The 27,464-nt window shown below is 42.3% G+C and overlaps 1 protein-coding gene across 1 annotated transcript in view; it reads right to left on the bottom strand.

Annotated features, from left to right (window-relative positions):
* Positions 1–27,030, bottom strand: part of KPNB1 (karyopherin subunit beta 1) — a 32,674-nt gene extending 5,644 nt beyond the window's left edge. Inside the window, exons 1-15 of the mRNA XM_032791393.2 lie at positions 26,727–27,030; positions 26,330–26,390; positions 23,109–23,291; positions 18,285–18,485; positions 15,872–16,024; positions 14,680–14,739; positions 14,253–14,342; positions 11,844–11,954; positions 10,041–10,142; positions 7,484–7,708; positions 6,725–6,916; positions 4,919–5,049; positions 3,694–3,841; positions 3,336–3,407; positions 840–984 (exon numbers count right to left, since the gene is read on the bottom strand). Coding sequence (XP_032647284.1) covers positions 840–984; positions 3,336–3,407; positions 3,694–3,841; positions 4,919–5,049; positions 6,725–6,916; positions 7,484–7,708; positions 10,041–10,142; positions 11,844–11,954; positions 14,253–14,342; positions 14,680–14,739; positions 15,872–16,024; positions 18,285–18,401 — 1,546 coding nt within the window. The 5' untranslated portion in view covers positions 18,402–18,485; positions 23,109–23,291; positions 26,330–26,390; positions 26,727–27,030. The remainder of the gene's footprint in view (positions 1–839; positions 985–3,335; positions 3,408–3,693; positions 3,842–4,918; positions 5,050–6,724; positions 6,917–7,483; positions 7,709–10,040; positions 10,143–11,843; positions 11,955–14,252; positions 14,343–14,679; positions 14,740–15,871; positions 16,025–18,284; positions 18,486–23,108; positions 23,292–26,329; positions 26,391–26,726) is intronic.
* Between the last annotated feature and the right edge of the window lie 434 nt (positions 27,031–27,464).

The following is a 27,464-nucleotide window of genomic DNA, read 5'->3' as shown; positions in this document are numbered from 1 at the left end:
GAAGATTCAAATAAGTCCCTTTACAGCCTCCTGTCTCTCAAGAATCATTTCCAAATCAAGCATGGTGTTTAAAGGAAATTACAGGTTTTTCCAAACAATGAAATCATATGGATTTCTAACAGCACCCAACTTTCACATCCAAACATACAGTGTTTGAAAACACAGTGCATTCCTAGAGCTCAATATTGTGCCATAGCAACAGCACTGTAAAGAGGAATCACAATGAAGCTCTAAAACTGTCTGGTATGCTGCAACCCAAACTTTAGTAAGAATCAAAATTTGCAACGAAAAAGAATTTCAGTCTCTGCACTGTGTGGTTTTTAAAGACAAAAAACACACCAACCACTGACATAACTACACAAATCAATGGTAATAGATAACAGCACATGTAAATCAGAATATTAATTTTCATTGCAATAGCATCTAGAGACCAGCAGCCCATTGTGCTAAGCGCTGTATAACAATAAAAGAGAAAGTCCTATATACTGCCTATTCAGCACACACACTACCCAGGTTATCTACAGAAAACAACACACACACACACACACACAAGAAATACAGTCTACGAGAATCAAGCTGTCATCTGATTTGTTGGATCGACTAGCCTCAAACCTTCACAGATCTAGAGGCATTATTCTGAAATAGTTACGCCATTAAATTTGCATCTGCGTAAACTCAACTATTTAGCAAAGGATGTTATATGTTAAGCCTTCATCAACAGTAGCAGCTGTCAGGGATAGACAGTGCCAATCGCAAGACCACAAGTCTGATTTGTTCACACAGAGCTGTTTGTGCACTGCATAAAGCAAACAACTTTTCCCCCAGTTTCCACTACTGACCTTCCACCAGGGTGCTGACTGCCATGAGGGCATCCTCTTGCACTCCCCCCGATCCAGCCGTGCTCTGGAACATTCTCAACAGAGATGCCATAACCACATCAGAGATCTGCAAAGCATCCTGGTGCTGCACTTTCCGGAGAACATTCTAGGTTTGGGGGAAGGGGAAAAAAAGAAGAGATTGTAATACACTACTCCCATATACATTAGGCTAAATTCTTCCTTTGAATTTTCCACTCTAGCTCAGAACACTACAGTTTTATCAAAACTATACTATGCTTTTAAAAAAAGATCAACTACTGCTCTGAAAACCATTGCTGCAAAAAATGCTTTGTCAGTACAAGTACAGAATGCTGTCCTCATTTTATCTATCCTTGATTTTCCAGCTACAGAAGAAGCAGAGTTTATCTTTCCTGCTAGAGAGGCTGTTCTCTGGGCATATAATTTATGACTGGAATTACATATAGCTAGACTTAAGCAATCCCTTTTTAACACTGCCCATTCCCCATTGTAACAATCACCTAGCAATTTTATTTCCGATTGTGGATTGTAATTGAATTTTGCTGGTAGCCCCATGAAGCAACAGGGAATTCCAGTTGCCCTGCATGCTTCACGTACACTATAGTATTAAAAGACAGGACACATTTTACCATCAGTGCTATAAAACAGGGTTTCCTACAACATTCCTAAATATTGTTCCTACCAGGTTCCTCAAAGACCTCTTTTCCCGACTACTATATATGCTCTCTTTTCACTGCAAAGTTCTCCCTATCACCATCTTTAACTTGACCTCAGAAATTTCATCTTGGCAGTTCACTATTTAAGAAACAAACAAGAAGCCCCCAACACCCACTAAGTGAAGGACACAAAGATCCTTTAACCACTTGCCTCCACATGCTTGGCAAAAAATTTAAACTAATATATTTCACATATGCCACTTCAAGGAATATTTTGAACTCGAATTTTTAAATTGACCCACTTCAGAAAGTTTGGGTTTAACCATTAACATAGTAGGTCTTGCTCTTTTTCTTAAAATTCTTTGTACAAATATTTTTAAAGTAATTTCTTATGTTGCATGCTTATCTTTTCAGCAGGGAATAAATGACTGCCTACACACCACAAATAGTGAAACTGATTACATACAAAGCTTATTCAAATAAAACTCAAAAGTGCTTTCTATTAATTTTTCAGTTAGTCATGTTAAGTATTGTAGGTACAATAAGTACGAAATTCAGAAAAATGTGATATTCAGGTTGACAGTATACCTTAGAAGAGTAAAACCGGACTGCAAATGACTGGAAGCAGCTTGAAAGGGATAATCTCATACTAGTGAGATCAGAGAGATCCCAGACATCAGACTTGCCTCTATGATTCTGCTGGGTTTGATGGATCTTACTATTAGCATCTGTGATTTGACATTTTCTTTCATTCTCTCCAAATTTCAGAGAGCCCCAGCTGATACTACTTGCTTTTGAACATGAGGGTGTTAAATCATTTCAGACTCTTATGTTAATGGAAATGGGAGAAGTCATGAACCCATAACGAGCACACAACAAAAACAGGGAAAAGTGAGTTTCAGATAAAGATGGGTGTTCAGTAACGGCTTTTATTTCAGTGTACGTGATGTTCAAACACACCTCTAAGGAATGTTACCATACAGAAGAGAGCAGGGTCTGCTTCTGAATCCTGCATGGAGCATGCTGAATCCTCGTCTACTGTAAAGTATTTTGGAGAAGTGCATTACTTATAATATGCTAATGTTTCCCAGTCATAAACAGTGGTATTAACTGCACTTTAAAAAAGTTACAGCAATGCTGGAACACACACAGTAGGCACGATCCCACAGTAGCTCCAGTCCTTTTGTAGTACAGACAGCAAGCAGGAAGCTATGCTGCCAGATATCACATGATATCAGCAAGACTGTCTAATGGATTTCCCAAGTGGCTCAGAAAAAGGATGGCAGTTTTCAGTAGCCTTTAAGACTAGGCAAGCAAGTGGAATGAGCTAATGCTCCCAAAACACATGAGGTGTTCTTTACCAAGTTGTTTAATTTCAGTGCAAATTTAAATGAGTATTGAACTCCAACCACAAGCAGCAGTGCACAAATAAAAGTTGTTAATTTCTTTGATGAGTGTGACAAAAGTGAGTGATTGCTCAATCTTTCACTAACATGACAGCCAGTGTGAAATTGCAGATATTTTACTTTAAAAATATCTGCAATTTTTAAATTATTTTAAATATTGCTGGTAAGATGTGCTCTGTCTCACAAAAACAAGAGTATTTTATTGGTTTTTAAACCAGGCACTTAGTTGTGCAAGGCTCCATCCTTTCACATGTTTAAACTCCTCTGCCCCTTTCAGACTAACTTGGGTGTAAGGAGCACATTTCATTTTAAAAATTTCATCTGCAAGCATGCACTCTTTGGGATGCATGAACTTTTCACAAGATTCTGCCTATTTCCTCTCCATGGATATTAGAACTGGTAAGAAAGTGGTTTACCTGTAGAGTAGCACATAGTAGAGACTGAAGATCATTGAATTGGATTCTGTCTGATGTGCTCTGGATATGGGACTGTAAGAGAACAAAAACAGATTTTTTTAACACTTAGAAAAAAAGGTCTCTGCAGTTGTAGCATGGATATTAAGATGCCACAGCAATGGCAGTGCTATGACCAGAAGGAATGCAGCTTTAAACTAGCTTGTTCCACTTCAAGTTTCTCAAGAGATACTTGCTATATAGTCAATCAACAGAAGAACTCATTTGGCTAGAGACTAAAGCCAGCATACAGCAAAGTGATTATGCCACGGAGGATTATATTTGTCCTATGACCCTGGTAGCGAATTTGGCCTCTGTCTACCTCCATCTGCAGCACTTGCTGCAGCCGCTCCATAATGACCAAAGTCGTCTTCTGGACAGCAGGGTAACAGTCCTTGGCACTGTTTTTCACTATTTCCATCAGAGCTTCATATGCAGCACTCCGCAGGTTATTCTGGTGCCCATCCGGCCTAAACAAGAAGGAAAGAGGTAGTTTGTTGTTTTTTTTTTGCTCTCAGTGGCCGTGCTGGCTTAAATACAGACCTTGTTTGACCAATTAGTAAAAGTTAAACCTCAATGCTACAGCAGAAGCTGAACATATCTGTACTATACCATGTACTGCAATAGCTGTACCATTATCATGGCTTGAATCTAGCCTCAATTTTTGGTAGTTTGGTTTTATTAATCTGTGTTAATGAAAGATGCTGAAAGTCCTTTATTTAGCCACGGACAGCAGGGGCAGCACTTTCAGGGAAAACTTCCCAACACTATCTAGGGTGGAGGCACATCAGGAGAGGGACCACCTCAAAGACTGATCTTGTAGCTAAAGCACTAGAGCAAGGTCTCAAAAGATCAACATTCAATTACTGGATCAGCCAGACTCCCTATTTGTCCTTGGGCACGTCACTTACTCTGTGCCTTACTCCCCATCTGCAAAATGGCTGTCGTATCTATTTTTGTGGGCAGGGGCAGTGCTACTGTGTGTATACCATGTTTAGCATGATACAACTGTGATCTGCTGTGGGGCCTCTAGGTAAAAACTACACCATGATACAGTGAGTACATGCAAGCTACAGTGATGAAAATCACACCACACACAGTTCTAGAGACCTTTAGCCTGTCTTGCTACAATCTTGACTACTTAGTGACTACTCTCAGGCCAGACAGGATATCTCAAATGACTTGCTGACTACTGTGCAGATCTCTGTACGTTTCAGATTGTGTACACAGTTTTACGTGGTATTCCACAACTTGAAGGAAAGTACTGGAGGAGAAAAAATACATTTACAGGATGCTCCGGAGAGCTCAATAAGGATGAATGAGGCCAAAAACTGGAAAAATCCCTGTATGTGCAAATATGACTTTTCTCTTGGGAACTGACATTAGATACTCCAAGTCACAAAAACTTTAGGCCATGATGAATTGACACCCTTAACACATCACTTCACCTAAGAGTTTTAGAAGGCAACAGGAGTGGGATAGGGGGATTTAAAAAAAAAAAAAAAAGAGCACTTCTGCAGAGATTAGGACAGCTGGTTTGAGAGTACCTGTCTGTGGTCTCCAGGAGTTTCTGAACTATTAGCTCAAATGAGGAGGATAAACAGTAGGTTGCTGGCTCTTCTTGATCATCTGCTACATCTGCAGCTTCATAGGCAGCTTCAGCCAGACTAGAGAAGGCCTGAAATACAGAACAGATCACAGTTTCTACAATGGAATGAGTTTATCATAACAGCAGACTAGCTCAGTCACATCCATGGCCTTGCCAGGTTAAGGGATTGCAAGTGACACATTTAAAGTAATAATCTGTCAGCCTGCTCATTCATTCCCATGGCAGCATCAATGGTTTAGGAGAAACTGTGATGTGTGGCCAAATTAATTTGCCAAAAACAATAGCAAAGGGTCAGCGGAATGAGAATTCAGCTTACAATATGAAACAAGCTGACTAGCAGGAAGAAAACTTGCCATTGTTTATAGTCAATTAGCAAGTGAGGGGCAGGAAGTTCACGCATCAACACTAGAAGCCATCAAAGTCACCCAAAAAGAAGGCCACATGCAGGACTAATGACTTCCTCCCCATGGCCAGCTACCCAAGCACAGTGACGTTTCAAAGCAAGAATGAGCCTGAGGCCTTGTCTAGACTAGGATATAAGATAGGTTAATAGCCTACCCTTTAAAGGCACACAGTTCTGACTCTGTGAGGCTTATAACACATGAACTGACACCTGTTAGCTAACTTGTGCTATCATCTCACTTTAAACAAGGCCCGAGAGAAGGCTAACTTTGCCAGCTGCAGGGCCAGGCAGTGACTGCAGCTGCCTTAAAGGACAAAAGAACTGAACAGATGAAAAGGTGAAAGCCTTATGATTTTCATTTCAATTTGCAAAATTTACATTCCTTCACATCTTCAGAAGAAAAAAGCCCCAGTAACATGAGCCTTTGCCAGGGTCAATGGGATCAGGAAGAGCCCTGGCTGACCAGAGGTCCCTAAGCTCCTGGGACCAGTAGAGAAAATGTACTAAGGAAAATTAAAATTTTAATTATAGAGCTCCTAACACTTGATTTAACACCATAATCCTCACGCATCTCTGCTGGAACACAACGAAAGGACTAAAAAAAAAAATGTAGCCGAAGCAGTTCATTGGTTAAAATGCAGTGAGGCACGCCTCCTCCTTGCAATGACGCTACATGTTTGTTCAGATAGGCTGTCTAATATTACACGCATTAGGAAGAAGGTAAAGTTGAACTTGCCAAACCAGCCCAGTGGTTTGGCGATAACACAACTTGAATGTATGCAAGGGAATGAGATGCATCTCGTGTTCCTCGAATGAGTGCTGCAGAGGCAGAATATCGAGCTAATAGGGAGAGAAAATATCCTGTCTCCCCCTCAGCTGAATGAGCAGCCTTGGCTGCCTGAGAAGGGTGGCTAGACAATACAAAAGAGGGTGCACTAAAAAAGTCATCTGAAGACCTCTCTTTTATACAGTTACCAAACGCCTCTAGGTCTTTGTAGGGAAGAGTCGTCTCCACAGCATTTTCAAACTGAAGACAACTTCACACTTGTTCCCTTCCTGAGCATCTTTCCAGTTAGCTTTCTCCCCACCAGCTCCCTTCCTTTTCTCCTGTCCCACCAGCATGCAGCACTACAGACTTGGGCTCGTTCACACAAGTTTTTTGTGGTGGATGAACAAGTCAGTCATCTCTTCATATCAGTTAAGGAAGTACCCCATAGGCTGCGGAACTCCTCTAGTTTACATAGATCTGCTCACAAGAATTGGTAAGTAAATCCTTCAACCCCACACCTGCTGGTAGAAGCCCAGCCCATATTGTCCCATAGCAGTGGAGTCCTGCCTTACCCAGCACACATTGGAAGCCACTCTGGGCTCGGCACTCAGGCCCTCAATGAGACACTGCAACAGCGGAGCGAGGTAAATGTCATTGATGGCAGCTTCAGGGAGCAGCTCGCAGATTCTGCCCACAGTCCATGCAGTCGTATCTCGAACCACCACACTAGGATCTTTCATTAGTTCTATTAGAGTGGGCATGGCCTAGAACAGAACCACACCGTTAGTAATAAGTCAGAATCATACCAAATTCATTCGCATTACACCAATAAGCCTGCAGCTCTTTGGGCATATGGTCTTACCCCTGAGCTAAGAAGCCACTATTGGATGTAAAGAAGGCCCATAAAGTAAAGTATTTCCTAGTGACAAATCCAGGAGCACTGAACCCTATAAGTTTCAATTCTCAGATTCTACATATTGCCTTACAGCGAGAGGCAACATACACAGGGTTAAAAGCCCGCGCTAACCAAAGCTGTGTGGATTGAGTGCGCCTTCCATGTGCTGCACAAACAAAGGGGTTCCTGCTCTAAGGATAGCTACTCTAACCAATCACAAGAGTTTGCCAAATCCATGCAAACGCCGCATGTTACAATTCTAAAATTTATAGTCTTAAAAATCTCCTTTGCAGGTTGTTCAGCAACTGAGCAAAACTGAAGGGTTACACACAACCGTGATCTCTGACCTCCCTTCCTGGGTAGAGCTCAAAGTAGTTACATTAAGTCAAATATTTTTGTTCAAGCAAGCCAACCTGCAAGAAAAACTTGGTCTGACCTGAATAACGAGTGGTTTGAGCTGGTTGGGCTCTGGCCCTTCCAAAATACACCCAAAAGCCATGACAGCTGCATCTCTGTATCGCCAATCTGGGTTTTTAATGTGTTCTTTAATGAAGGGCAGCACATGAGGAACAATGTCATCTTCACAGCAGGTTGCCAGAAGCATAAGGCAAACGCCAGCTGCTTTACAGGGATTCCAGTCGTCATCGTCATCGTTTTCATCCTGAGAAGACACCACCACTTGGGTCACTCTTAGCAAAAACATTGGTTACCAACCAGAACTTTGCTTTTTGCTGGATCCAAGGACAAGGAATACTGACTGTGTTTTGACATGAATTCAGTCCACATTACAAACCTAAAAAAGTAAATGTCAGTTACTGGGCAAAGTGCACCCTAGAGCCCTTTTAATCTCTCATGAGTGCACCCCTTTAGGTGATGGGCATCTTACTCTAGGTGGAATCACATGGTCCAACCACTCAGAATGGATCTCCAGGTCCAGCTCCCTGGTTCCCAAGTGCGTTAACTCTGTTTTGGCTCCTGTACGAGTTTCCCTTCAGAAGTCCATGAGAGCATAATTTTGCAGTAACACAGACATCATCTTCAAACAAAGTATTATTCTTTCATCAGAAGATTAAACCATTTAGATCAAAGCGTAAACACCATAGAAGGTCTACATGCATGGGTATTACCTACACCAGAGGGTCTCAAACTGTGGTGGTCCGCAGACAGTTTCCTCTAAGGCATGCACCTGGGCAGCCGCACATAAGAGAATGAAGGGCCACCCACCTAATTAGTGCAGCTGCTCAGACATGGCTCCACTAACTAGGTGCCTGGACCCTGGAGAAGATGCACATGTAAGGTGAGGCAATGGCCTGGGGGGGAATAAAGGGTAGGTGGCAGGGGGCAGTGGGGTAAGAAGAGGGGGTGGGGGGAATTTGGGACATGGAGGGCTGTGGCAGCCAAAGATGTGACTTTACCCAGCTCCAGGGCTGCAGCAGTGGGGGAAGAGACACCCGCTCCTTCCCAGCCCCAGCTCAGGGGCTGCTGCTGCAATGGGGGAGAGACCCCGCCCTCTTTCCCAGCCCCAGCTCGGGGGCTGCCACAGAGAGGGAGAGAGCATCCATTGCATTAGAAAGGTAAGACTACTTATATTAAAATAGGAGTTGTGTGCTTTTATTTGTAGACCAAAAAAAGTTAATTAAGGGTTTAAATATAGCACTTTTATCCAAAGCGCTTTACAATAGCTAGTTAACGGTACAAACAACATTTGGAAAGATTATTAAGTGGTTTGCTGAGATCCTCAGCAATTTTTGAGTGGTCCGCGAAAAGTCTGAGAACCACTGACCTACACCTTTGCAAGTTCTCTTTTGCCAGCTAACTCCATCTCTGTCAGGACGAAGCAGTGTGCCCGACCCACAGTGTTTCTCTGTGCGGCAGTTTATGACACACTCAGTAGCTTCTTCTAGACCACCTCAACACTACACCCTTTTCTAGGGTCTGAGAGTTTGGGTCTCCTTTGACCCCAGGCTTAGCCTTTGGAAGAGTAACCCATTCTAGCTTGGATGGAACCAGTTAGGTAGCTTCTCCCTCCAGCTGATGGCCCCGCCATTGTTAACCTAACTCCTTCGAAGGTGCACATCTGAGGATGACTTATGTTTCCTGATTGGTTCTTTAACAACCTTACAGCCTCCTGTAATTGAACTACTTATTCATGCAGTTGGCACTAAAACATGGAAGCAATCTCAAACATAACAGCCATTAAAAATTACAGCCATTTCCTAGTGTCTCTCAAACTTGACAAAGGTACTTGATACTATGTGGATTTTTTTTTAACTGTTATTTTATATCATGTTAAATAGACTTGGTACAGCAAGTGATTTTGTTTGGATATGGTTTGTTCCACAGTCTAAATTAGCCCCTGAGAAGTCCTCATAAAAACAAATAAGTGTGGTAAAATGTGGTACTCAGAGCTTAGAATTTAAGGTTTAAAAAAAAAAAAAAATAGGGTTCTAAATGAGGCAAACAAAACCCTGATGTCCTGCTTTTAATTCCAAACACTAAACACTTCGTGCTAAATGATACTGCAGCCTCATGATAACCTATCAAAAGCCTTCAGTAATCAGAAAGGGAAACTTGCCTTAATGAAATGTTGTACAATAATGAAACCACCTCAAGTGGCTGGAACCAGCTTCACTGCAGCCTCAAGTCTCAGCTTTCACAAATAATGCATCATTCAGTCAGAGTGGTGCATGATGTCTCATCATAGACCAAGGACTGCTACATGAGGTGTTCAGAACAAGCATGCCTTTATCTTAACTCTATAAAGAGCCTAAAGGATCTTCCAGTCCCAGTTCATTAGTGAATCATCTATGAAAACAGAATACTGATTCAATGACCAAGGGCCACATTTAACTAATGGCATTTTATCCTACATAGTTAGACTGACAGTATTCCAGCAATTGCTTGTGTAACGTAAGGCTGGTACCATAAGTGTAATGTTCTTGGTGCATACAGACAACTCCAGACAATGCATAGTAAGGAACCTCCAAACTCACCTGTTTAGTTAGTGTCTGTGTGAGAATTGGGACCAGATACTGTAGTGCTCCCTTAGCATAAAATTTGCTAGTATGCTCTGGAGGCTTTCCTTGCTCTGCTGCCTAGAAAGAAAGGTTACAAAACAATCCTCAATAGCTGCCCAGAAACACTTTTCCTTCTGAAAAAGATCAAACTGAATTAGATTTTAAGTTATCTACTTTATGCTGTAAAATCACCAGCAAAAGCTGGAACTCTTTTCCCAGGAGGACTCCTTGAATTTTACTCTAGTTCAATGTTTGATGCACATGCTCAGGTTGCTATTCCGCAAGTGCATGCTCCCCACACTACACAAACATGTTGAAGACAAACTGCAAATATTTACAAATTAAACAATTACTAAATGCCTCCAAACAGGAAGGGTAAGAGGCACTTAGCACATAGATTAGACCTCTGAGCTGACTGTCCCTTTATCCTTGCTATTTTGAGGATTCAGCAGAAAAATACATTTAGCTCCCTTTAAAGAAGGAAGTTTACACTAAGACTTTTTGAAAAGAAAGAGCATCTGCATGAAGAACAAGGCACCATTTTCCTTTTCAATTCATCTACTCTAAAGATTAAGAACTACTTTTATTTTAGCCAATTGCTTTATATAACCAAACCATAAATCTTGTGTATTTTACAGAATGCAAGAGTAACCCTTTAAATGTTCCTAGAGGTAAACTACTGGTGCCAGTATCACTGAACTCCTAAGTCATGTCCTTGTTTCATAGTACAGAAAGCATTATTCACAGAGCTAAGGAAACTCAGCCTAAGAAAATACTCATTTGGCCTTGTTCAGTACAAGGACCAAGGAAGGACTCCAATGAGCCTTAAGGAGGCAAGAGATCTAAGTTTTCCAAGGTGCTGTGAACTTTATGCACAAAGCTCAACGTAATGTACAAACCAATGCATGTGTTCACTATGCAGCCACACGTATGGAACCTCACTTGTCTTTAAAGAACACGAAAAATCATGCCCACTTTACAAATGCTGTTTTCAAATAACAAAAACTATAACCTAATTTCATCGGAATATTCGAAGACACACTTCAGCCCTGTTGAGTTTCAAATCCCAGCCATTCTGGCACTAGAACGCTTTTGTTCATTATTTTAAAAAAATTAAGTCCTGTTCTAGTCCCATCTCAGAACAGCAGAAGCATTTTGCTCCAGCTTTCCCAAAAATTTTACCTCAAGAGAACCGCTGAGCCTGAAGAATTTCAGCCTGATGGATACAAAGTTTGAGAACTTAAGGCACTTACAATGGAAATACTCCTGAAACTTGTGCTCTGACTGTAGTAAATATTTCCAAGGCACGCAAACCCAGAAATATTTTGGCAGTATGTCAAGGACAGAGCAAATTATTAGCCAAAAACAATGAGCTGAGAAAAAGCTTTTACTGCTGCTAAACAAACTCGAGATACTTGCAAATACAAAAGGTTACTTGTAAACTCTTGACAGACATCCATAAGTCTAGCCAGTGAATGAGAAGTTTGCTACTGAATCGCTCTTCATAAAGACAGCAACCGGAAATGGATGATATACTGCCTTGCATACCATGCAGCCTCAAGTCTCAGCTTCCATATTAGATATGCATCAGTTAATACTCAGAGTGGTGCATGATCTCTCATCATGGACCTAGGACTGCTACACATGGGTTCAGAGACTGCTACACAAGGGTTCAGCACTTCCAGACCTGGTTCAGTCCCTCCTTTTTAACATTTGAAACAATGGTTACTTGTTTTACTCACTAACACTAATCCCCACGAACACCAATTCCAAACTCACCTCAGATGCTTCAATAGCCAGATCCATTTCCTCATCACAGACGTTTGACCAGAATTCTATTCCCTGCAGAGCCACCTCATCAATGTCACTTTTCATTGCTTCAATTGTGATCTTCAGAAACATGAGAGGTAGAGAAAAAGTGGACATTTTAGCAAAAGTCATTCTGACGCCATAGATTGGCAGCATGGTACAGGAACCTAGTCATCCTGAAACAAGAGGCAGCTTGAGAGAGCGCTTGTCTATACTTGAAACACTACAGTATGGACCCTACCTATGCCAGTTGGAGAGGTTCCCCCTCTTGGCATAGGTAATCCACCTCCCCAAGAAACGGTAGGTAAGTCAACAGAAGATTTCTTTCGTCGAACTAGCACTGTTTACACCGAGGGTTAGGTATATATAGCGATGACTTACAGGGGTGTGAAAAATCTACACTCCAGAGAGATGTAGCTATGCCAATGCAAGTGCCAAGCGGAGGCAGCTGCTAAACAATACGTCCATATTTCAAGAGAGTATGACTGGGCAATAGGACGAATAGCTTTTAAGGACTGCAGAATAGCAACCAATTGCTCATGCACACTGCTTAGATACAAATGTTCACAGTACCAAGCACTAACAGAGATGTGACTCTAGTTATTGGTTACATGGATTTGACTGGAATAGGGGTGTTTGTAGAGAGATCTTACCTCCCCCCCGCACCCACAAAAAGATAGGGTTACACCAAAAACTAGAGAAGACGGAGAGGATACTGTTAGAAATTCTTGCATAGGGACCTGCTGTTTTTTATATTCAAGATGTCTCGCTTATGAAGGTATTGCCCAGGTTTGGTGGTATATAAGAGGATGGGGTGGAGACAGAAGATAACCTACGACATGGAAAAATCTACAGATATTGGTGATGTTTGTGAATTTTGTGTATTTCATTATTTATCTGAAATTAATGTAGGCTTACTGTCCCTTCAGAATAGTTCCATCTACAATATGTGGTTCTTTCACTGAGACCTAAATAAAAAATACTAAGTCCTCTGCCTGGATTTTAAAGATTCTATGGCTCTTTAGTAAGAATGGAAGTTTCCCCCTTCACTACTATGTAATGCTATATGCTAGTTAGCCGCAGTGCTCTGTCCCATAAGTGGCTGCATTATAGTGGTAATATAACTATCCAGCTTGAAATGTTTTGCAATTGTTCAGAAAGAGAAGTGCTATAGACATTAAAATGAAAAGCAGGCACTCCTGTAAAAAAAAAAAATAAAATTCACACAAAGCCGCAGCCATACCAGGCAGCTAATCCAGAGACCACATTTATATTTAGACTCAGCCTTTAGTGCCCTAAGCCTGTAAAAGAACAGGCAATGAAAAGGGCCAGGCCCGGTTCCCCTGTGACTACAGCACTGACAGATGGTTTGTGAATATGCAGTTTTTAAAACCTAAAGTGCCAACCATCCTCTAGCAGCAACTGCCACATAGAAGAAATGGGAAACAAAATTCTAATGAGAAAGGGCCAGAAAACCAATTTCCTCTTCACACAGGTGGAGTGGCAGGGAAGTCCTACTTTAAACAAATATGCAAAAATCCAATCCTGGATAAAGGGATGGGGCAAGCATAAGGAACTTCTAAGAGTATCTGAGTGTTTCTTAGATTACCTACGTTTGGATCAGTTATTTTACAATCCACTTAACACAGAGGGAGAGGCACTATGAACACAGCTGACAACGTGGCTGTGAAGAGGCAAGACGCTTTTATGTTCAGATGAAAAAAATCTATTTGCCATACATTTGGAGTTAAAGCAGAGGGACCAAGAATCAGGAGTTCAGGGCTCTATTCCCAGCTCTGCCAGTAACGACAAAACCTTGGGTGCATGTCATCTAACTCAGTCTGTAAAATGTGACCACCACAACACTTACGTAATTCATAGAATATCAGGGTTGAAAGGGACTTCAGGAGATCATCTAGTCCAACACCCTGCTCACAGCAAGACCAATCCCCAGACAGATTTTTTACTCCGGTTACCTATATGGTCCCCTCAAGAATTGAGCTCACAACCCTGGGTTTAGCAGGCCAATGCTCAAGCCACTGAGCTATTCCCTCCCCCAATTAAACAAATATAATTGCAGGAGAGGATGTCCGTACAAGGATTCATTCTTTGTGGAGGAAAGCAACTATAACTGCAAATTATGGTAATGTATAAATGGTTCTAGCCCACCCTAGGAAGGAAAGATGCCCTCTTTCCAGATTGGGGAGTGTGGGGAGAAAACATGGGTGGAAGGCCATCCTTCCCTCTCCAGTTCTTGCACTGCAGGGATTGACATGGGAGACACAGGGGGAGCAATTTTCTTGGTTCCTGTCCGTTGGTTTATAAGCATGAGTGCACTGGAGTTAAGCCACTATTCCATTTTTGATTTGAAATACTCACGGCAAAAAGAGCAGGACCCATATATGTTTCCATATACTGATAATAAAGGGACATTATCTTCACCAAGTTTTGTAACGCAGCCACTCGTACCTGTCAGAGAAGGAAGCGGGTCAACAAATGTGTCGTTTCTCTGAGCAAGTCAAGAAAATGTTACTCTCGATGCAGAATTCATGCAACCATCAAACACTCTTTTCAGGGACTAATACTCAATATTAGCATGTATGTAGCCTAAACACAGCACAACTAAAACAAAGGGAAGCAAAAATCAATGCAAATTATTAGTGATTAAAATTACTCCACAGGCCAATTAAAATGAGTTTATATACTTATTCATATAGCACTATTTCTTTAAATATAACACTTAGAATTCTAGAGGTCACTGGATGGTGCAGCGACAGACTGTTCAAGACATCATATCATCACTTACCCTTGTATCTGGACATTGAGTTGCTTCACAGACTACTTGCATAATAAAGTGCCTTTCAGACTGCAAAAGAAATAAAAGAATTAGAAGTGTATTATGCAGAAGGGTTTAAAAATCTTGCAACAGGATTATATTTTAATTCTTTGACTCTGAGAGCCCCTGATCTTCTCAGCAATTATTGCCACCACTATTACATTGCTACAAGAGCTAGGCAGGATATAGGCAGCCACACGCCACACAGCGTTTTCATAATTACTTCCAAGTGATAAGCAGCCCACTGCAATTGTGAATCCCAAATTTGAACGTCACATGTAAGTAGGTACATTGCTCTAATCTAATTTTTGCTTGTTTGTTTTTTAATAGCTATTGTCTCCTAGATTATTTCAGCAATTATTACAAAATGTGTCAAAAGCTGATTTAGCTGGGACACTAATTTTCTGGGAGGTGTTAAGAGGAGATAGGGAATATAATAATTTAACATTCTATTTACTACTCCCAGGCCCATTTAGAGGGCAGAAGTCCACTACAAATGCAATCTGAACAGATTACGCTCAACCAGCTCATCAAACGTTAAGGCACCAATAGAAATCAACAACAGCTGAATGGTTGACTAGGGAAAGGTTTTTATTGAGAGAGCATCCCAAGTTTAATTACTAGTTCCATTTTCCATTAAATCTCTACGGTGGGAATATGAGGGGTGTTCCTACTTTAATGCCCTTGCAGATTTTAAATTGGTGGAAGCGCTCCTGGTGAGGACACGCACAGTCGACACAAAAAGCACAGCGTGAACATGCAAAGCAATTTAATTACTGTGATGGCTATCCGTCGACATAACTTAGGTTGACTGAATTCTGTATTACAGACTTGCCCTTAGGCTACTACAACAACATTGCAGAGAGCAGAGTTTGATTAGGACACAGAGTGTATAACAGGCTAAACCTTAAGTTCAGTTCATATTTAGCCAAAAAAGTCAGTGAGGCTCCCTTTTCATTTTATGTCTTCTCCAAACACTTCCCCAGTATTTCTGCACCACAGCAGTCTTTAAAACTTTAATTTTACAGACATGAACCCAAGTCTCAGCTCCAATGAAATTATGCATCAAGCAAAATTCAGCGTGGTGCATGATTTTTCATCATAGACCATGGACTCACTCCTTCCCTTTCGCACCCAGAATTCGGTTGCTTCCTTTACTCACCTCTTTGTCAAAGTTTGCTTTGGTGAATTCTAAAGAGTTCAAGAGTGCATTAGTAGCTGCTAGCTTCACATTGTTACTGGGCTCTTCCTTTCGCATCCCTTGGATAATGGCTGTGAGAATTTCATTGGATTTGTCCTGAAGCTGCTCTGGATCCTGAAACAAGGAATAAATAGTGGTGAAGTTATCTGATGGCTTGCAGATTGCATCTCTGCTTTTCAGGTACCTGCTCCCCTATATATCAAGTTTTCCCCCTTCATACAGTTTGGCAATGAATTCTACAGGCAGAGGAAATTCAAATCCTTTAAGGCCAAAAGGCCTTTTGTTCACTAGAAACAGCAGGGGTCAAATATGAGCAACTGAACACCTCACTGTGACACCAAGGCAGTGCATCCTTAAAGAGGGCACAGTTTGCTGCACCTGAACAGCAAATGCATCCCAGAGTTTAAATCACAAGTGCCAAATATTAAAAAATAAAATTAAATATTACCACTGTGCTTCAAGTCAGCAAGCCTCAGACTGCCTCATTCAGCTATGTTATAGTGAGTTCAAACAACTGCCAATTTCCCCTCTATTACCATTTGAGAAGAGAGGCATATATCAGTGGTCTACCCCTACCACTGTGTCACCAATAGGCCCACATTTGGTATACTGGCAGTGGATCATGCAAGGATCAGTAGCAAGGAAGGACAGCTATAACCAAAAGAGGTAATAGAGGTTAATCATTCAGGGTTGGAGGGATACAGAACAGCACCGCTTATACTACAGGAAAAAAATGAGTATCTGGAATGCAAAGTCCCAAGGGCCCCTAAATTGTGTTAGGATTTATCAATATCACATTGAGGCACAATACGAAGCAGTGTAAAAGGAAAAAATTCTGTTCAGCAACCCAGGACAATCAAAAAAATCCACTGTGGATTAGTGAAGCTTAATTACTTGCTGTCTTCCAGACAAACGGCTGACATACACTTAGAAATCCTGGGTGTATTTGTAACTGATGATGGTTGATCTGAAGCCCCTCTATTCTAGTAGTAGTGATTGCAACTTTGAATCACCTCTTCATTTTATGTATCTCAGTACCAGTATTTTCCCCTCCCAAGCCTGTTTACTTGCCCCAGAACTTACTGACAGAATTTTTAGTTTTCAAATCAGTCAGGCAGCAATTCAAACCTTTCAGACACTCAGTGCAGCAAGAGGCACACTTATCTTTTCAGGTCGCTTTCAAAATCTGGTTTTCCTCTGGTCTCTCCTCCTGCCTTATTTTTGTTGGTTTCTTCCACTCCCTGTCCTCACTGACACTTCTGATACTGTTTCTTCATTTTACCCTATGAGGCTTCCCTCACTGCCTGCTCCCTGTCTCTCTCCTCTTCAAGGAGGGGACCCGCCTTCTGCAGTCATTACACGTTCTTCAGACCTCTCCATCTACCACGGAAGCTTCCCAAACTTTGATTCCAATATTCCATCCTTTCTCCTGTAAAAGGGACACCACCTAAAATATCCCACTTACTGCACGAATAGCAGAAGGGGGAAACATGTTTATCCTATTACATACTGACTGACAAGATGTTTGACCATAGATTGAAAAGTGAGCAGACCCTCCTGCTTTCCTTGTGAAAGGCAAGTTTTCTGTGTGACGGCTATCTAGCCCACTGCTTTTATAAACTTCTCTGCCTGATGAGCTACGTGTACTGCACTGGACACTTCAAAAGGAGCACATCTGTACTTTTTCCAAAGTGTAATAAGGGGCAAAACCACCATTCAATGGCATTTACACAGAAACAGGCAGGAAGCCGGTTTTTGTTTTCAGCCTTAGGTCAGAACACAGGGTTTTTAAGTGCAGTTCAGATCAGCCACTTGTCCTACATACACACAACACAGTTTGATCCTAAAAACAAGCTGTCTATAAAAATTGTGACCGCTGTTTTCTTAAGGTCCTTGGCTGGAAGGTGCTGTATAGAGCAAAATATGTGTCAGTATATAGAAGATACCGAGCCCAGCCCATGATATAATGAAATAATTTAGACTTTTGAGTCCCCAGAGACCACCTTAGTAAGGATTTACCACTTAGTTGTAATCATTTGACTCATCAGGACGTTTATCTGGGTTCTTAAAATGGCACCCAGCTCCACAGGGTGAACACCATGCATACGCCATGATTAAATCTGCACTTCTGTAAAGATGACCTGGATTTATGTTGTGAAACCAGGTCAATTCTTCCTTCAGATGCCACTCTTTGCACTTTAATTCCCCACAAAACCCACGGATGAGACCATTCTGCTGCCTCTCAGTATAGACATCCTAAACCCGCAGGCAACAAAACAGCCTAAAGGGGTTGTCTAGAGAAAAGAAGTTTAGACAGGAGAAAGGGTGAGGAAAGAGAACACTGCATAGCATATATTCCAGAGAAGGCACTTACAATATCCTGACAGATGTAACCAATTGCCTCCAACGTTGACTCTTTCATGTGCTCAGTGCTGTGTTGATTTGTAACATTAGCTACCAGCTGAGGAATGAGTTCAGGCCACTGGTTCATGGGAATCTCGGCACAGGCAATGCCAGCCACACACTGTGAGGCTGAGCTGGGCCTGTATGTTTCCGTACCCAATGTCTGCAAAACCTGTGGAGAAAGCATCAGCAATTTAGTCAGACTTTTCCAAATCAATTTCACTAGTCTACACACTTTGATTATTTGATATCAGTGACCCAATACAGGAAAATTGGAATCTAAGATCTCTACTTGACGAGGTGGGGGAGGAGAGAGAGAGTATAGCAAATGTAACTAGCATGAGTTAGCTGATGAATTTAATTTTTACCTGCAAACTAGATTAAAATAGGTAGATTTTCACCTTTCCCTCTACAAACAAGCATTTAACCCCAGCAATTGAAATGAGTTTGCCCCTATATTGACAGGGTCATGGTTTACCTCCTTCAGGCAGCAGGATTTGTCTGCATGATTAAATACATTTCTCTAAGACACCCTTCATATACCATGAAGGGTGCCCATATACAATGAACAATGAAGGGAACAATTCCTCTTTCTCTGATATAAGATTATAAATCAGAAAAATTATCCACAAAAGAAAGTTTTTCAACTTAAAGAAATACATGATTTCAAGCAATCTGGACCCTATTTCTTAATACACTTGACAAAGAATGCTGAAATGGCTCAAACAATGCTAAACTTCCATTCCACCTGACCTCTCTGCTTTTCCCCGCTCCCTCTTTCCACCCCCTCCTTCCTTATTTTGCCTGTGCATGTAAGTTTTTTTTTTAAATTGTTACTCCCCCCACCCTAACATGTTATGCCTGTGTATTATTGTCCAATTCTCTATTGCCTGGTCTTGCAGTTTTGATGAGTTATGAAGTTGCATAACTGTATTGGATATCCTGTAAAATGGGCAGCATTTGGTAAACATACATGCTGAGAGTCATTCACTTGTTTGTATTTTTTATTATGAAAACAAATTAAAATTAATCAAACAAATTGGAGAAATGACATTCCCAATCAAAAATCTAACTGGACAGCTTATGAGAAGATGATCTTTGAGTGGAGGGTGAATAATATTTTAAATTTCTATTATAGTTGAATCTCTAAGTCAAACTGTCCCAATAGGAAGCACTGAATTGCCTCTGGCAAAGTAGCATGGCACAAACTGAACCTGTTTATTCTAACTGGTTGACTTGCTGAACAGTCTTTCTAGACTTTGCTCAGCAGCAAAGACATTTGTACTCTCCACTTCAGCAAATAACTTTCTTTCTTTTAAAAATTTAGTAACTGCAGAACACTCAGCCTTGTACGGATAAATGGAAGATCTAAATATCCAATAGGTACAGCACTGTTGGCCGTATTGTGAGGTTCTCCCAAGCTACCTACCACTATTGTCTTAAGTGACCTTTAGGAATGAGGGGAAAAGCTTCCATGTCCATTCAATGGTTGGTATTCACAATACCAGTTGGAGCCAAATGCGGAAGTGATTTTATGATTGGAATGGGACTGATACACCAACTCATTTCACATTAGGTCACTGATAGACAGTAGTAATTGGTCAATACTCTCCCATCACAGTTTAGCTCAACTGCACCTGTATTTCCCCTCTGTAATCCAGCATGGGCATCCACTATTAGGTTTTTGGCTCCCAGCCATCACCTCTTTTGGATGGAGACACATCTCTCTCCATCCTGACCAGTGTTCTTCCATGTGGCACAGTCTCTAGTCTAAACTGAGTTTCCCAGCAAACCAATTTGCCTTAATTGGTCAGCATCTGCACATTGCTCTCTCTCCAAAGGCTTTGTAATTGCCCAGTTTTAAGTAACCACACAGCCCTTTCTAAGCAAGTACATTTATTCTTAAAGTGAAAGCATTAGAGAAAATATATTAAAAACAATAAAAATCCATATGCACACTAATAAGCTTACCAGAAATGACCCCCACAAGTCCAACAAGGGATCTAACAGGCAATAAGCCCTTTAAATCTTATCACAGGCTTTTCTTCCTCGTGGTTGTAAGTTCATACCAGCTTTTAGCCCAGAACAAGCACATTCACGACAAGTCAATCTCTTTTTTATATACAGCTTGGGTCTTTGATCTTTAGACACTATGAACGTGTAATCAGTCAGACAATAGTTCTCTCTTCAGGGTGTAGCTTCAAAAGGTTGGGTCTGGAGATGGGAACTTGCACTCACCCCTTCCCTACCCAGCCCAGTGTCTCCTAGGAAACCCATTCAATTTTGTTTGTCCCCAAGTTCCTTCTTATCTGGCATATTGTTTAAAATAGCACTTTGAAATGTCCCAGGTTTTACATTGGTCAAGTCTCCTCCCCAGAGAAGTCACATATAATCCCACAATAATATATACACTTTTCATTCATAATACAGTGGACTCCACGGCTATTTAAATTTAGTTCAATAAGATCTCCCAAAGATATTGCTGCAAATTGCCATATCTGTCACATCCCACTTAACTTCTAAACAGGAAAAAGGGTAGAGCAAATAGAACATTCTCAAAGTTTAAGAAAGAGCTGGTCATCAGGAATCTTAAATCAAAAAGTTCTCTCAGTAGACCACTTGCACCAAATGATCCAATGACAATGAGTAAAGGATGATTACTTTAATTCTTTGGAGGGACAGTATTAAAGGCAAATGAAACTAATGAGTTTTCTTCAACATACTACAACACTGCAGCTCCTAAACTAGGTATCAGTTATTCTGTAATCATACTGTTACCAAAAAACAAACAAACGAAAAAAATACTTAAATTTCCTGTCACACATTTGTCAATTGAAGTAAAAAACATCAAAACAGCATTACCCCTTCTTTTCCCCATTGGAAGTAATAACTGAAAAAAGTTAAATCACACAATATCTAATCATCCAATCTTACTCTGGAGAATACTGCATAAGTGTTAAACATTCAAAGACACCAATTATCCCAGAGAAATGATTATGCAGAATGGGTAGTCCATTTGAACCCAGAATGTACCCATTACCAAGTTCTGCATAGATTCAAGTACACATCTTCTAAAGTCAAAAAGATAACCAGCACAAAGGACTCTCTGGTTGAGAGCGCACGACCCATTGTCATTAAAGAATATAGCAGTATCTGTTGGAAAGCCATTATTGTCAGGCCAGCACTACATCTCTTCATGCTAACCACTTGCTAGCACAGCTAAAATCTCTTGCCATCTCCTCTGACAAAGGTCATAGCTTTTAGCTTGACAGATTACAAAGACACTCCACATCTTTATAAAACTTAGCGGTATCTTTCAGCATCTAGAATTTCGGTAACTGTTTTTAACTGTATTCTGCAAACACCCACAGTGTGCTAGGCCCAGTGTACATGTACACACACACACACAGAAAGACTGTCCCTGTCTCAGAGATTTCACAATGTACGTGACAACTAACAAGGTTAAAAAAAAAAAATTGAAGAAACTGTTCAAGTATAAAGAATAAAAATCAAATCCCAATGCATCTGTAAACTACTAGTGATGAAAACTATGTCCTCCAAAAGGTCTGGAATTGCAGTTCACCATTCAGAAATCTTTCTGTCTGACTACTCATATGCTTCTGAAGAATGCTTTAACAAAATACAAATGCAGTCTCAGTTTTTGTCCCAAAACCTCACCTATAATCCCTCCTTCAAGCACCATGATGCTCCAAAAGCAAATCCCACTTCTTTTCATGGTAAAGAAGAGAAAAATTAGTAGCCGAACAGAGGTGGGAAAACCTACTCTCTAACATTATCTTAACGGGTACTGGACATATTATTCTTCCCTAAGCACTATCCTACATTGCTTATTTAAAGCATCAGAAGTAGACATTTCTCACTTATTTTACATATCCCAATCTCATCATTGCTGGAAGAGTACTTAACAGGCTGCAAGCATTTGAGAGAATTAACTAAAGTAGAGGTTCTTATTGCATACCCCTACCATTCTCATCACTGATACGTTGGGTGTTCTTCCTAACACTACCTGTTCTTTAGCCATTTGCCCATAGTTCACAGTTACATACACATATAGTTATAGTGCAAAATATACAACTGAAAAAAAAAAAAACCTTGACTAAGTTCCGAGCTCAGTTAGACTGGACAGTTGCTGGGCAACTGAACTCATGGTGTACTGTGTTTGGAGGTCAGGCGTCTGTATCTCAGTGTCTCTATGTTCTCATTGGCATATCTTGAAAAAAAAAAATAACTACCGTATTTTATAACACAAATTCCCCCAGAGTTTTAAAGCTTCATGTGAGTAGCCTATTATGAAAATAAATAAATAATAAATAAAACCCACCATTACACAATTTCTCCCATGTATCCCTCCAGAGAGGTCTCATGTACCCTCAGGGGTACATATATCACAGTTTGAGAACCCCTGAACTAAAGCAACAGTCCTAGACCTCAATTTACAAGAAATTAAAAAAAATCCACAGTGCTGTGTTCTACACCCCAGAGATAGCTGCATTACACAGTTGGTGAACTTGTTCCCTCTTCTATATTTTAGCTCTCTCTCAGGTGTCTTCTGCAATTTAATGCTTATGATACAGCTCCTCAGATTAAAGGTGCTACAGCAACAAAGTAGCAAGTACAAATGAAGTTCATTGTTCCATAATAGCAAGAAACGATTTTTCAAACAGTGAGAAATAGATCAAATGTTCATTACTCAGCCATACTGTGGGAAAAGTGATAAGCAGTTTTGAAGTGAATGGACAAAAATGGAATTCACTGAAGTACAGAAGTTACTTACATAGTTCTTGACTTCCCTGCGGGCATTGGCATCGATTGCAAGCCATCTCTGTTGGTACTGGGCCTTGATATCTGGGTCCTTAGACGTCAAAGAGTTCTTGATCTGTAAACCGGCTGCAACTCTGGCAACCTGGCTGTTCCCTGGATTTGCCAGCACTCTGGACAGTTCCACAAGGAAAGTGGGCTGGGTCAAGAGAGGAAAACATGCTTATTAATGGATACAAACACATACTTCTCTAATCTGCTCTTAATCAGAATCTGATCCATTAGGTTTTTCTAACCAAAGAGAATTAAACTTTTGCCCAGCCAAACAACTGCTACCATACGACTGTGTTTTATCCCAAGATTATGAATGTTAAGCTCCTAATTAGAACTACTAGAAAGCAACGTAACTAGATGTTGGATTTTTTCAGATTACTTCAGAGACTCAGTTACCTTCCACGATCCTACTGTCTGTTTAAAGTACTCCTTTAAATAAAGCACTCAGGTCCTATTCCAAGGCCTATATCATCGAAGATTGTCTGTGGTTTTTAAAATTAACGTGACTTTAAATGTCACATCAAATAAAGCAAATTATTTTTTTCAAGGGGAGCACCATGTCAGTTTCCTTTAGGAATTTTACATGTTTTTAAAAGCTCAAATCAGCTGCTTTATATACAGTAAAAATATTTCTGTAAGAGTAAGTTTATTACATATTTCTCTGGTGTCAAAAGTATTTATGCAGGGCTATTTCACATATGTTTATCAACACCTGCATTTGTACTGTTCGGTTTTGGTAACAACTAGTGAAAAAGTCCTTAGTATTCTGACTATTTGCAATTTGGCAGCTTTACATTTCATACACTTTTGTTTTGTGTGGTATGGAGAAAGAGCTCCACTAGTGGAGCTCTTGTGCCAAGACTGACCAAAGCATTGTCTCCACTAAAAATTGTGTATGTGTTTTTTGATGCAGCTGCACTGGTTTCAATATCAATTCATACAAAAGTGATTCAGACATGGCAGAAACAAGTCTTCCTGAAACGGTTTTGCCTGCTTTATACTAGCATTTAACCAATCTTTTAAACTGGTGCAACTGCACTCGTAGTTAACGCAAACAAAATTTTTATTGGAAACCAGGGCCTAAGAAAGACTACCTAAAAGTAGCTAGGCAACAATTTTTAAGGCCAGATTGAGGACAGATGAACTTGTGTTCTCCCTGGTCCAAAATATTACCTAAAAAAGTTAAATACAGTTATCAAATCTGTTTTAACACCCAAACTGCAGAGTTTATAAACAAATATATAGTTTGAACCCACCATTTTAAGGTAAACCAGTCTTGCAAAAATATCCTGAAAAATGCAATGCCCCCGGCACAAAAATATACTTGTTCACTTTTTACCATAATGAAAAAGCTAATTTTACTTATCCATCAAAAATGTATTCATATTTGAGACAAAATTTTGCAAGGCTGGATTAAATTAAAAATGGGGAAAGCTTTCAGGAAAGGGATGTTTTTGGTATAGAAAGTGAAAATGTTGCAAGGACACACACATCTCCTGAAGGGAAACAGTGGGCAGAACTCTCAAAATGCCATACATTTGATGAAGACTATGCAAGGAAAATCCACTAAAACTAAGATTAGCCAGCAGTCACCAGTTATTTATTCTCACACCTGCCTCCCTCAAATGGTTAGGTGTTTTGTTTTGTTTTTAAAAGCTACTGACAATAGCTATATTCATTCTAGGCCCAAACTCACAATTCTAATTTAGAATTTATTTAATTTTTCTAGACTACAGACCCAAACCTAATTGTAGTGTACCCATTCTCACAGCTTCCACACACAGAAGCATTGCAGGAAGACTCAGCAAGAGTCCTAAGATAAAGGCAGAAAAAAATCTCATATTTCAGTGGAGGGCTATGATTCATTAAACAGTTAGCCAGAGAATTTGAGCCAATATAAAACTGTAAACCCAACTGTAAGCAACTTTGATTACCAGGTTTCACAACCCTTTAACATTAGATTATATAAAAGTAACCTGCATAGGTTGTCAATTTATGCTGGTGGAGAGGAAAGAATGTATATGGCTGCCAAAAAATTAAACTCAATTATTACCTCTAATCCATCAGACAAGTCGGTGACAACTAACCTTCACTGCAACAAAGAGGAATGCAATAATTCACCCATTTTTAATCACTCACACAAGAACCAGAGGTTGCCTCAAGGATGATAGCAGAATAGCAATTCTAAGAATAGGACCCATACACCCTTATTTTAGTGTAATGGTTGTAATGTTGTGCCTTGATTACACAGACAACATACATTAATGGTAGGACATATTTTTAACTTAATCCTCCCTTGATTTTAGTATGTGCATGTGTGAACGATGCTAAGAGTTCATAACACGCTAATGAAAGTGTCTTGTTTGCTGATTTTTGAGTACACTTTCCTTCTGGAACAAAGTGACTCCCCCCCCCAGCCTATCATTTCCCTTAAATACATTCTAAATCTGCCCTAACGCCACCCAGGGAAGTGGACCACAGGCTCCCAACACCGATAACACCTTCATCCTCTATCTCAATCTCATCTGGGCCACAGACAAGTGGGGGGAGAAGTGCCTAGTTCAGAAGAGAGTGAAGGTCCTTGTAAGAGTAAAAAGGGGACTAGAATGAAAGGTAAATAGGATCCAGCCACCGGAGCAAGAAAGAGAAAAATGAAGGGCCAAGAAGACGACAATCAGAAGGCCTGGCAAAGTGCAGAAGGAATGGACCAGCCCAGGACAGCAATGGGGGGACTGAGAGCAGGCAGAGAGGGGTAAAGGCCCAGCATGGCAGGCACAAGATAAAGGGGGCAGGATGCGGGATCAGGTTCTGCAGGGCGGGAAGTGAAGGGCCTATGGCCCTGGGGGGGGCATGTCCCAGCTACGGGGCCTCTCCCGGGCGCACCCCATGCAGCCCGGTCTCCCCACATGGTCCGCAGGCCCCACCGCCCCACCGCGCAGCCTAACGCGCTCCCCTCCCCGCGGCCGGTCTCCAGCTTGCCTCTCTGTCCATGTTCTGGTGGCAAAGGTCTAGTTGTCGGCGCACGGAGCTCCCATTGGCTGCAGACGTGGCGCAATTATAGATGGGTATAACTGCGTTCCTGTAACACTTCGTGTCTGGGGCCAGGCCGGCATGTTGGCTGCGGCCCGGCAGAGTGGCGTTTCGGTCACTGGCGCGGGGCGGGCCCCGCCCGCGGGCGCTCACCAGGTTCTCGATCGCCGCCTGCTCCAGGAACTTCTGCGCGCCTCCAGCTACGGAAGCGGGTCTGGCGGGAGGGGGAGCCGGGTCAGTCACTGCCCAGCCCAGGCCGCCGCCCCGCCCCTCCCCGCCGCCGCCCAGCGCGGGGCAAACGGGCTTCCCCGCGAGCTTAGCGCCTGCCGACCGAGCCCAGCCGCATGGCCACCGCGCCCCCCACCCAATCCTATCCTCGCGCAGGGCCCTCCAGCCACCCCTCCCCCGCGCCCGGGCTCCCGCTCCCTCCCCCACCAGCGACCTGGCCTCCGCGCCCGGCCCGGCGCTCCCCCTACGGGCCGGGCCGCTCCCTCCCGGGCTGGCGGCTGCCGCCTCCGCCTCCCCGTCCCTTCCCCACTGCTGGCCCTACCGGCGAGACCGTCTTCTCCTAGGAATCGTGGCGTGATGAGCTCCAGATGGACGGCGGCGCCGTGCTCCGCACGGTGGGTGGGGTCCGCTCGCTCGTCTCGCGCGCTCGGCTCCTGGTTGCGGTGAGGGACCCCGGGGCGCGGCGGCAGCAGCGGCTTGGTGGCGAGCGCGGCGGAGGAAAAAGGACCGCGGGTGGGGTGAGCGCCGCGCGCACCGACTAGGCGAGGGGGGGAAGCCCGGGCAGCCGCGGCAGCGGAGGATATGGCCTGAGCCGTGCCCGCGCGCGCCGGCTTGCACAGACGTCATTGGCTTGCAGCGCCCAGCACGCGCGCGCTCATTGGGCTCAGCAGCCGTGCGCCGGACGCCTGGCCGGCGGCCATTGGCTGAGGCCAGTCTCCGGCGCAGCGCGCCGATTTGGCCCGTTTGGTCGCGGCGGAGCAGGGCGGCCAGAGAAGCGGATGGAGAGGCCGGGCCGATAAGTTCCTGAGGGAGGCGCTATCAATGGCCGCGGGGGCGCCTATTCAGGGCCAGGGCTAGAGGGGGCGGGCCTATCGAGCCAGGGGCTGCTGAGGGCTAAAGGGGGCTGGAGCCAGCTCAGGGGCTTATCAGGCCATGGCCGTACAGAGGGCTTGGACCATCAGGTGGCTGGCTGGGGATTAAGAGGATGGCCTATCAGCTGCTGGGCTAAAGGGGGTTGGCCATCAGGGACTTAGATGGGGACTTTCAGCGTCAGGGCTAG

This window comes from Chelonoidis abingdonii, chromosome 21 (assembly GCF_003597395.2).
Source record: "Chelonoidis abingdonii isolate Lonesome George chromosome 21, CheloAbing_2.0, whole genome shotgun sequence".
NCBI classification, from domain to species: Eukaryota; Metazoa; Chordata; order Testudines; family Testudinidae; genus Chelonoidis; species Chelonoidis abingdonii.
This window is presented reverse-complemented; position numbering and strand designations above follow the sequence as displayed.